At 53.3% G+C, this 12,500-nt stretch overlaps 1 protein-coding gene across 1 annotated transcript in view; it reads left to right on the forward strand.

Moving 5' to 3' along the window:
• lrp1aa (low density lipoprotein receptor-related protein 1Aa) overlaps positions 1–12,500 on the forward strand; it is a gene marked incomplete in the record, with an annotated part of 97,697 nt that overhangs the window by 35,850 nt on the left and 49,347 nt on the right. The window contains 11 exon segments of the mRNA XM_030374376.1: positions 1,658–1,825; positions 2,979–3,161; positions 3,960–4,157; positions 4,295–4,540; positions 5,811–6,008; positions 6,456–6,660; positions 7,318–7,482; positions 8,120–8,364; positions 8,939–9,070; positions 11,484–11,711; positions 12,450–12,500. The exon segment at positions 12,450–12,500 is cut by the window's right edge and continues 124 nt beyond it. Of these exon segments, the coding sequence (XP_030230236.1) occupies positions 1,658–1,825; positions 2,979–3,161; positions 3,960–4,157; positions 4,295–4,540; positions 5,811–6,008; positions 6,456–6,660; positions 7,318–7,482; positions 8,120–8,364; positions 8,939–9,070; positions 11,484–11,711; positions 12,450–12,500 (2,019 nt within the window).

Genomic DNA, 12,500 nt, shown 5'->3' on the forward strand with positions numbered 1-12,500 from the left:
CCTTTCACTGAGACACTCCTGACCCGCCCACTTCCTGTCACCAAGACACTCCTGACCCGCCCACTTCCTGTCACGAGACACTTCTGACCCTCCCACTTCCTGTCACCAAGACACTCCTGACCTGCCCACTTCCTGTCACCGAGACACTTCTGACCCGGCCACTTCCTGTCACTGAGACACTCCTGACCCGCCCACTTCCTGTCAACGTTATCTGTTTGTCCTCTGTGGCTCCTGGTTTCATGTGGATGTCTGAGCCTGTTTTCATGTACGTGTGTGTATTGTGTATGAATGTGTATTGTTTGTGTTCATCCTGTATGTGCATGTATTATGTTTGAATATGTGTGCGCGCATTTGTCTGTTTGGCAGCAACTGTGTGTTTGTGTGTGTTTGTATGTGTGTATTGTGTTTGAATGTCTGTGTATGTGTGTTTCAGAGCCTGTGTGTGTCCCTGTGTGTGTCTACCTGAGTGTGTTAGTCTGCCTGTGTGTGTCTCCCTTTGTGTGTCTGCCTGTGTGTGTGTGTGCCTGTGTGTGTGTGTGTGTGTGTGTCTCCCTGTGTGTGTCTGCCTGTTTGCCTGTGTGTGTCGAGGCGCTGGGTCCACCACGTGTTGCTCATGTGTCGTTGTGTTGTTCCATGTCCATCGCCGCCCCGTCTTCAGAGAAGGACTGTGGCGACGGCTCTGATGAGTCGCGCTGTCCCCACCCTTCCGGTTAGTGCATAGATCAACATGCACCGCAGCCCCGCGGGCTGGGGGGGCGGGGAGGGGGGACGGGGAGGTGGAGGTAGGGGGGGAGCTGGAGGGGCGGGAGGTAGAGGGGCTGGTGGTAGACAGGGTGGAGGTGGAATGGGTGGAGGTGTTGGGGGGTAGAGGTGGAGGGGGTGGAGTGGAGCTGGAGGAGGTGGTGGAGGTGGAGGAGGTGGACAGGCTGGAGTTGGAGGGGGTAGAGGTGGAGGGGGTTGAGGTGGAGGGGGTGGAGGTGGATGGCGTTGAGATGGAGGAGGTGGACAGGCCGGAGGAGGAGGGGGTGGAGAGGGTGGAGGTAGAGAAGACAGACAGGAAGCAGGTGTTTAGGGGGAGGCAGTTGGGTTGCTTGGTTAGCTTGAGAACGCTAGCGATTGCTAACGCCCTGCTTGGCACCTCATCCTGCTTCTCTCAGCATCCGAGGAGAAACCAGAGAACGTTGTCGTTGTGTCCGCCGTTAAAGGGGTCCGGAACACCAAACCCCTCCTCTACGTCTGTATCGGGGAACGCATGGGAACAGTAACGCTAGAGTGGTAACATTCCATCCTTTAATTCTCTGCTTGTGCAGCGGTGAGTTATCCCATGGATGACCCCAGGGTTCAGTTCATGTCCACTTTCACGCCACTGGCTACAGTGGAATGAACTTCAGCTGAACCTCTTCTAGTCCAAGACTCAGGCGCTCCCCCTGCTAATCTCAGTGTATCGGCGCTGGGTACATTCCCTCCTCGGTGCATGGTCTGATCTATGCAGTTTCTGTCATTACCACATCATTCTCATCATTGACTGTACCTTGTTGTCTGTGTGTCAGCTGGTGTGTCTGCTAACCGTGTCTCTGTCTCTCCCCCTTTGGGACCCCCGGGGGGCCCAGCCGGTCTGAGTAGGCAGGCCGTGTTTCTCACTGCGTTTCCTCCCTAGACAACGACTGCGGGGACAACAGTGACGAGGCGGGCTGCAGCCACTCCTGTTCCAGCGCTCAGTTCAAGTGCAACAGCGGTCGCTGCATCCCGGACTACTGGACCTGTGACGGAGACAACGACTGCGGAGACTACAGCGACGAGACGCACGCCAACTGCACCAATCAGGGTGAGCGTGCGGGGAGGCGGACCGGGACAGGAAGTGGTGCGGTCGAGAGGGGATGTCACAGTACGCCGGATATGAATGAAGTATGGGTGTGTGTTTTGGTGCGTGTGTGTTTGGATTACATTCCAGGATCCATGCAAAGCACTCTCGATATTTCTGTATACCATAATTTATTTTTCTTCCTGTAATTGACCAGTCAGGTTTTTGATCGAATATTTAACAATACTGTGGTATGAGTATTTCCTAAAGGTATGCACAGTATGAAACCTGTCAGTTTGTCAAGAGGTTTCATTGTTTTAGAGACAAGAGACAATCTGTTTCATTTGATAGTGAGTCTCACTATCAAATGAAACTACTTCATAGCTTTTTCTTGTTAACATGAATACAACATGAGGATTCAGAAGGAAACTAATGTTATATTCATAGTCTGCCCTCATGTCCACATATAATGGTATAATCTTTAATTGTGTGAAGGCCTTGAGCATCACAAACCAAAGATATTCATAACAGATTTCAGAGCATCTTGTGCTGACGGCACTACATCATAGTGTGGGAGGGTTGGGTGAGGATCTGCTCTGGGTCTGAAGCCACCTGGAGACCATGGCAGAGCCTTGGCCAACCCTGCACCATGCGGAGAAGACGATTGGCCCAGTGGGCAGCTGGCTTCCTCGAGGGGAACGTTTCGCAGGCAGGAGGGGAACCACCATGTTCCCAGGGAAACGCCCAGCCGTCTCCAGAGGAAACCTTCTTTAGAGGAATTGGTTTCTTCTAGTCCTTCTTTCATAATGAAATCTTTCCCGGTCCGCTGTGTAGAGTTTCCTCACAGAGGTTGGGCACGTCTCCTGACCTTTCGTGTTTCATTTGTGTTGATGGCCTATGGAGGCTAATTCTAATGCTAATGCTCGGGGTGAAATTTCTGGATTGTGTAATCACAGCAGTTCATGCAGGAGCCGTACGTTCTGTAGACCTCATGCTGAACCGACAGCTCCTGCATGACCTGCATTTCAGTCGCATTTCCGTCGCTCAAAGTCAAGAATGACTGCTTTTTATCATGAATAATTGATGGTCCCTCTCTCTCTCTCTCTCTCTCTCTCTCTCTCTCTCTCTCTCTCTCTCTCTCTCTCTCTCTCTCTCTCTCTCTCTCTCTCCCCCCCAGCCACTCGCCCGCCCGGGGGCTGCCACACGGATGAGTTCCAGTGTCGTCATGACGGCCTGTGCATCCCACTGCGCTGGCACTGCGACGGAGACACGGACTGCATGGACCTGAGCGATGAGAAGCACTGCGAGGGCGTGACCCACATGTGCGACCCGGCCGTCAAGTTCGGCTGCAAGGACTCAGGTGAGGGGCGGGGCTTCATCTCCACGTGCTCTGAAACCTCCATGTCAGTGGAGGTCTGTAAGTCAGTGTCTAGGACAGGGTAGCCGACACAGGGCCGGCAGGAGGTACCTGGTCGCGGTACCTTTGTCGCCCACAGCGCATGTTCTAGAAACAGCAAGAGTCACCGTGGAGCTGTATAAAATGTGATGTTCTTTTTTAACCGATAACGCTGACAATGACAATATTGAATCTAACATTAAAAACTGAAAGGTTTTATGAAAGCTGAGCTTGTCTGGAAAGTTCAATATCTTGTGCAGACACACCTGCAATAACCACTTATTAGCATAGGTGTCGCCAAAGACAACTAAACGAAAGTCTTGGACACTGCCCCTTTAAGTCTTGCAGCCGTAAGTCGCTGTGGTCCAAAGGGACTTAACAGAGAGGCTGAGAACATCAAGGCACTCTAGCAACTTCGTAGTCGCTACGAAACAACTTGTAGCGCTGCACAATCTAGAAGATACACAGAATAGTCAACCACCTACCGAGTTTGAGGAGACAAGTCTCAGTAGACAAGTCTTAGGAAACAAGTCTTAAGAGACAAGGCTCAGTAGACAAGTCTTAGGAGACCAGTCTTAAGAGACAAGGCTCAGTAGACAAGCCTTAGGTGACAAGCCTTAGGTGACAAGGCTTAGGGGACAAGGCTTAGGCGACATATCCGAGGAGGCTAATCAGTAGACAAGTCTCAGGCGACAAGTCTGAAGAGACAAGTCCTCCAGATCTGGGGTTGTCAGACGTTGACCTCCCTCTCTCTCTGTCCAGCTCGCTGCATCAGCAAGGCCTGGGTGTGCGACGGCGACAGCGACTGCGAGGACAACTCCGACGAGGAGAACTGCGAGGCGCTGGTGTGCAAGCTGTCGCACCACGTGTGCGCCAACGACTCCACCATCTGCCTGCCCTCGGAGAAGCTCTGCGACGGGACGGACGACTGCCCCGATGGCTCGGACGAGAAGCTCTGTGGTGGGGCCGCACTACATTACCCACAATCCACTGGGCACACTACATTACCCACAATCCAGTGTCTTATGAATAATGTCTTCCTCTTCCCGATGTATGTCTCAGTCTAACGCATCAATCTCTGATGTCCCCTTCCGCAGACTTGTGTTCCCTGGACAACGGCGACTGCAGCCACAACTGCAGCGTGTCCCCCGGGGAGGGCGTGGTCTGCACCTGCCCCCTGGGTATGGAGCTGGGCGCCGACAACAAGACCTGTCAGATCCAAAGCTTCTGCGCCAAACACCTCAAGTGCAGCCAGCGCTGCGAGCAGGACAAGTTCAGCGTCAAGTGCTCCTGCTACGAGGACTGGGAGCTGGAGCCCGACATGGAGAACTGCAAGAGCACAGGTACGGCCCGGTCCTGGTCCGGGACTGAGACCCACCGCGACCACCGAGGAGACGACGAGGACCACGGGGGGGACCGGGACAGGGTTGAGTTGTAGACAGACCCAGGGATGAGAACGTGTCCGGGGGAAGGTGGGGGCTGTTTGAGGAGATCAGGAGGGTGTTGTGGACGGTGGATGAATGCACGCTAAGGAAGGGCGAGAAGGGGAAGGATAACCGGAGTGATCTGGCGTCAGGTCGTGAGATGAGTCAATGTTGTGCTGCAGCCTGGATGCGTGCGGTTGGAGGTTTGGCTCGGAGCACAGGGGTGGTTCCCCGGAGAAGGAGACGTGTGGTTGAAGCTAATCCTTGAAACCTCTCCTGACAATAGAAAGAAGAAACGGGAGGTGGCTCCTTGTGGGTTTTTCCACATGTGTGTGGAAGTGGCGGTGAAAATATAAGAAAAGAGAAAAGTGAAGCTTGAATAATAACTAGTGGTTAAGGCTGCCTGCTGGTGAGTCAGCACTGGTTTTTATGGTCCCGGCTAGCCTACGAGTTAGTGGGAACACTGGGAGTTGTCCCCAGCCCCCATGGAGTCTGAGGAGACCAGTCTTAGGGGAGAAGGCTCAGGAGACGAGTCTTAGGAGACAAGGCTCAGGAGACCATTCTGAGGAGACAAGTCTCAGGCGGCAAGTCTTCGAAGACAGTCTCAATAGACTGGGAGTCTTGGGAGACAAGACTGAGGAGACAATTCTGAGGAGACAAGGCTTAGGAGACATGTCTTAGAAGACAAGGCTCAGGAGACTCCCAGGAGTCTCCAAGTGCGAGGCGACTGGCTCCTGCTAGTCATTAATCAGAGCGTCAGGATGCCTGCAGGCAGCGATAACTCAGTCCTGTTTACACCAGGGTTTAATTAGCCATGATTACACCTTTATTCCGAGACAGCTGTTTCAGCCGGACGGCTTCTATCAGCCAACCCAGCGGAAGGTATTTAGGAGTTTATCTCAGATTTCCATTGGCTGAGAGGAGGAATGTCCGAGGAAGGGGAAAAGGAATTATGTGGGGGATTAAATTGAAAAAGAATTAAATCTGTTGACGGGAAAAAGGAGCTTTTTTACCCAATTAGGATCCAAGCTGCATGGTTGTTTGTTGTATTTTATTATTAGAACAGATTCTGATTTGTGTGTGTGTGTGTGTGTGTGTGTTTGTGTGTTTTATGTGTGTGCGTGTGTGTGTGCGTGTGCGTGTGTGTGCGTGCGTGCGTGCGTGCGTGTGTGTGTTCTCCGCCTCACAGATCCTTTCAAACCCTTCATCATCTTCTCGAACCGCCACGAGATCCGCCGCATCGACCTGAACAAGGGAGAGTTCAGCGTGCTGGTGCCGGGCCTCAGGAACACCATCGCCCTGGACTTCCACCTCGCCCAGAACTCCCTCTACTGGACCGACGTGGTGGAGGACAAGATCTACCGCGGGAAGCTCTCGGAGAACGGAGGTGAGCGCCTCCCGGTTACAGAGACATCCCCGCTGGGTCCCCGTCCTCAAATGAGTGGTTCCTCCGTGATGAAACTATAGAAGAACCACGTTTATTCTTGTAGTGGATTCACCAACCCTTAGGGTCCATACGTGAGGAGACAAGTTTTGGGAGACAAGTCTTAGGGGACAAGTCTTAGGAGACAAGTCTTGGAAGACAAGTCTTAAGGGGCAAGTCTGAGGAGACAAGTCTTAGGGGACAAATCTGAGGGGGAATAGTCTGAGGAGGCAAGTCTCAGGAGACGAGTCTCAGGTGTCAAGTCTCAGCAGACAAGTCTTAGGGGACAAGTTTTAGGGGACAAGTCTTACGAAAAAAGTCTCAGGGGCCATCAGGGACAAATCTTGTCAACGGCTGCCTGATGGCTCTGCCAGTGTCCTGTCCTGAGCTCTGTGGCCCCCTCCCCCCCAGCCCTGACCAGCTTCGACGTGGTGATCCAGTACGGCCTGGCCACGCCCGAGGGGCTGGCGGTGGACTGGATCGCCGGGAACATCTACTGGGTGGAGAGCAACCTGGACCAGATCGAGGTGGCCAAGCTGGACGGCACCATGAGGACCACCCTGCTGGCCGGGGAGGTGGAGCACCCACGGGCCATCGCCCTGGACCCCCGCGACGGGTAGGGCACCACTGCACCGCCTCCAGACCCCACCCTGCCCCACCCTCAGACCCCACCCTGCACCACCATCTCTAGACCCCACCCTGCACCGCTTCCAGACCCCACCCTGCACCACCCTCAGACCCCACCCTGCACCACCATCTCTAGACCCCACCCTGCACCACCTTCAGACCCCACCTTCAGACCACATCCTGCACGACCCTCAGACCCCACCCTGCACCACCCTCAGACCCCACCCTGCCCCACCTTCAGACCCCACCCTGCTCCACCACCTCCAGACCCAACCCTGCACCACCTTCAGACCCCCCCCTACACCACCTCCAGACCCCGACCTTCACCACCATCAGACTCCACCCTACACCACCTTCAGACCCCACCCTGTACCACCCTCAGACCCCACCCTGCACCATCATCAGACCCCACCCTACACCACCCTCAGACCCCAATCTGCACCACCTCCCGACCCCTCCCTGCACCTCCTTCAGGGACCTCTGAGGTTCTGCTTCAGTTCACTCCTCTTCTGTGATCATGTGACCATGTGACCATGTGACCATTTGACCATGTGACCAAAGGAAGGTTGAAGGATGTGGAGCGTCCCTCGAGCTCGAGGGTGGAGATGCCTTGCTGTGTGACTCTCTACATCGTGCCGCCCCCCAGGATCCTGTTCTGGACGGACTGGGACGCCAGCCAGCCCCGCATCGAGGCGGCCTCCATGAGCGGAGAGGGCCGGAAGACCATCCACAAGGAGAGGGGCAGCGGGGGCTGGCCCAACGGGCTCACCGTGGACTACCTGGAGAGACGCATCCTCTGGATAGACGCCAGGTTGGTCCTCCACCACCTCCACCACCACCTCCACCACCTCCACCACCACCTCCCACCACCTCCACAACCTCCATAACCACCACCCAACACCAACACCATAACCACTAACCAACACCACCACCTCCATAACCACCACAACCAACTCCACCAGCAACACCATCACCCAACACCACCTCATACACCACCATAACCACCACCTCCATCCACTACTACCACCACCTCATACACCACCATAACCACCACCTCCATCCACTACTACCACCACCTCATACACCACCTTAACCACCACCTCCAACCACCACTACCACCGCCATGTCCACCACCCAACATAACCACCACCCAACACCAACACCAGCTCCACCACCACCATAACCACCACCTCCACCCACTACTACCACCACCATGTCCACCACCCAACATAACCACCACCCAACACCAACACCGCCTCCACCAGAAACACAACCACCACCTCCCCCACCTCCATAACAACCACCCAACACAGCTACCACCTCCACCACCATCACCACCACCATCACCACCACCACCACCACCACCACCACCAACACCCATCACCTCCACCAGCACCACCTCCCATAAGTACCTTTCTGTGTGTGACCCCCTGCTCCGGCGTCTTCAGGTCGGACGCCATCTACTCGGCGCGGTACGACGGCTCGGGTCTGATCGAGGTGCTGCGGGGTCATGAGTACCTGTCGCACCCCTTCGCCGTCACCATGTACGGGGGGGAGGTGTACTGGACCGACTGGAGGACCAACACGCTGGCCAAGGCCAACAAGTGGACGGGGGGCAACGTGACGGTGGTGCAGAGGACCAACACCCAGCCCTTTGACCTGCAGGTGTACCACCCCTCCAGACAGCCCCAGGGTGAGGCCGGCACACGCACACTTATAGAAACATATTCACACACACACACACACACACACACACACACACACACACACTACCCCTCCAGACAGCCCCAAGGTGAGGCCGGCACACGCACACTTATAGAAACATATTCACACACACACACACACACACACACACACACACACACACACACACACACACACACACACACACACACACACTACCCCTCCAGACAGCCCCAAGGTGAGGCCGGCACACGCACACTTATAGAAACATATTCACACACACACACACACACACACACACACACACACACACACACACACACACACACACACACACACTACCCCTCCAGACAGCCCCAAGGTGAGGGCTATACATGTTGACCCTACATGTTAAAGATGTTAACCCTAAATGTTATTTGTGTTAAACCCACACGTTAAACATGTTAACTCTACAAATTAAATATGTTAACCCTACATATTAAACATGTTAACACTGCATGTCATACATGTTGACCCTACATGTTAAACAAGTTAACCCTACATGTTATCTATGTTAACCATGTGTACATATTTCAACCGTCCAGCTCCTAACCCGTGTGCGGCCAACGAGGGTCTGGGCCCGTGCTCACACCTCTGTCTCATCAACTACAACCAGACCTTCTCCTGCGCCTGCCCCCACCTCATGAAGCTGGGGGAGGACCGCCACACCTGCTATGGTGAGACGCACACACACACACACACACACACACACAATGAGACACACGGTGAAACACACACACACACACACACACATACACAGAGACACACAGTGAAACACACACACACACGGATACACAGAGACACACAGCAAAACACACACACACACAGATACACAGAGACACACAGTGAAACACACACACACACACAGATACACAGAGACACACAGTAAAACACACACACACACACAGATACACGGAGACACACAATCACACACACACACACACAGATACACAAAGACACACAGTGAAACACACACACACACGCAGATACATAGAGACACACAATGAAACACACACACACACACACACACAAAGATACACAAAGACACACAGTGAAACACACACACACACACACACACACACACGGATACACGGAGACACACAATCACACACACACACACACACACACAGATTCACAGAGACACACAGTGAAGCACACACACACACACAAAGATACACAAAGACACACAGTGAAACACACACACACACACGGATACACGGAGACACACAATCAAACACACAGATACACAGAGACAAACACACACACACAGATACACACAATCAAACACACAGATACACAGAGACACACACGCACGCACACACACACAGACACACTCGCACACACAGAATAACAGAGACATACACTCACGCACACAGACACACGCACGCACACTAGCACACACACACACACACACACACACACACACATACACACACACACCCACACACACACACACAAACACAGAGACACACACACACAGACACACATGCATTCACAGAAACACAAACACACACACACAAGTACAACATTGCACGCACACACACAGACACACCTGCACGCACACACACACACTTTTAAACACAGACACGCGCCTACACAAAAACACAGATACACAGACACAAACACAAGAACACACACACAAACGCACATGGATATACAGACACAGACACACAGACACAGACACATAGTCAGTCACGCAGACACAGTTTTGTAAAGAACAGAAGGAAGAAGATGATGAGAAGCAGCTTTTGTGTAAGTATTCAGGGCAGCACTTTCCATTACCTGCAGCAGTAATGGAATCGTGAGCGGCCAGTCTTTCAGACAGGACCGGAGCTGCGACCCTCCTTCACACACACACACACACACACACACACACACACACACACACACACACACACACACACACACACACACACAGCCTAGTTGAGAGAAGATAGGATCAGACCCCACCCACTGTGTGTCTGTCTGTATGTCTTTGTGTATCTGCGTGTGTGTGCATGTGTTTGTGTGTCTGTGTCTGTGTGTATCAGTGTGTTTTTGTGTGTATGTGTCTGTGTGTATCGGTGTGTGCCCGTGTGTATCGCTGTGTGTCTCTGTGTATCGTGTATCGTGTGTGTGTGTGTGTGTGTGTGTGTGTGTGTGTGTGTGTGTGTGTGTGTGTGTGTGTGTGTGTGTGTGTGTGTGTGTGTGTGTGTGTGTGTGTGCATCTGTGTGTGTTTCTCCTGAGCTGCACACAGACTGGTGGTGATGAGACTGTTGACAGGCAGGGCTGCCCGTCTTTGAACACACTCACACAGGACTCTGCCTTGAGATGTCTGTCTCTGAAAGACCAATCACTAGAGTGAAGAGATGCAATTGGATGAGACAGGCCAGCCATGCTGTCCCCACTCCCATCCACATTTTCTCCCACTCATTCGCACCAATGGCTTCATATTGATTAGATTTGGGTACTACAATCAGAGTTCCTCTTTCTGGGAGATCAGTTTGACTCCAGCCCGAAGCTTTCTGTCACCCCATTAAACCTCCAACTCTGCATCTTACTAAACCCTCCTCTCTACTCCTCCTCTCCCCTCTTCTTCTCCTCTCCTCCTCCTCTCTGTTCCCCTCTCCTCCTCCTCTCCTCTCACAAACGGGCACTGACACGCACACACACACACACACACACACACACACACACACACACACACACACACACACACACACACACACACACACACACACACACACACACACACACACACACACACACACACGGACAATGTGCAATAATTGTTAAACTCTGTACCTATCCTCTATTTATTTTTTATGCGTACATTGCACTCCTGCCTTGTATTTTTCACTCTTACTATTTTTATGTTGTGTGTGTATCCTTGGAGGCTGCTAAATCTTTTTTGTACACTGTGCAGTGACAAATAAAAGGATTCTGTTTCTGATTCTGATGCTTCTCTCACCTCCTCTCTCCTCTATTCTCTCTCCTCCTCTCCTTTCCTCATCTTCTCTCTCCTCTCTTCTCCTCCTCTCCTCCTCTCTCCTTTCCTCTCCTCCTCTCTCCTCCTTTCCTCCTCCTCTCTCCTCCTTCCCCCCCCTCAGAGTGGCGTCAGTTCCTGCTGTACGCGCGTCAGATAGAGATCCGCGGCGTGGACATCGACAACCCGTACTACAACTACATCATCTCCTTCACGGTGCCCGACATCGACAACGTGACGGTGGTGGACTACGACGCCCTGGAGCGACGCATCTACTGGTCCGACGTCCGCACACAGACCATCAAGAGGGCCTTCATCAACGGCACGGGCGTGGAGACGGTGGTGTCAGCGGGTAGGAGAGGAAGCACCTCCTGGAGGTGGTAGAACATCTGAGCGTTAGGAGCAGATAGTGAGGCGGCGTACGGCTGGTGACCGCTACACGCGTCTTAGAGTAGCATATTAAGCGCTATATAAATTTCATTTATTATTATTATTATTTACACCGTCCTCCTGGCCCTAGAACCCCTGTCTACATGTTTCCCTTTCTGGTCTGGTGGAGTCTGTTGATACTGCTCCCCCCCCCCTTGTGGGCTTGTTTGTCCGGGAAACCTATTTGACTCCAGCCCAAAGCGCTGCATCTTGTTAAACTTCACTCTCCTCTCTGCTCTCTCCTCCTCTCCTCTCTCCTCCTCCTCCTCCCTCCTCTCTCCTTCTCTCTCCTCTCTCCTCTCTCCTCTCTCCTCCTCCTCCCTCCTCCCTCCTCTCTACTCCTCTCTACTCACCTCCTCCTACCTCCTCTCTCCTTCTCTCTCCTCCTCCTCTCTCCTCTCTCCTCTCTCCTCTCTCCTCCTCTCTCCTCTCTCCTCCTCTCTCCTCTCTTCTCCTCTCTCCTCTCTCCTCCTCTCTACTCTCTGCTCCTCTCTCCTCTCTTCTCCTCTCTACTCTCTCCTCCTCTCTACTCTCTCCTCCTTTCTACTCTCTCCTTCCCTCCTCTCTCCTTCTCTCTCCCCCTCCTCTCTCCTCTGTGTGTCTGTGTGTCTGTGTGTCTGTCTGTCTGTCTGTCTCTCTGTAATGTGTGCTCTGACCCCAGACCTGCCCAACGCCCACGGGCTGGCGGTGGACTGGGTGTCCCGGAACCTGT

This window comes from Gadus morhua, chromosome 13, assembly GCF_902167405.1.
Source record: "Gadus morhua chromosome 13, gadMor3.0, whole genome shotgun sequence".
In the NCBI taxonomy this organism is placed as follows: Eukaryota; Metazoa; Chordata; class Actinopteri; order Gadiformes; family Gadidae; genus Gadus; species Gadus morhua.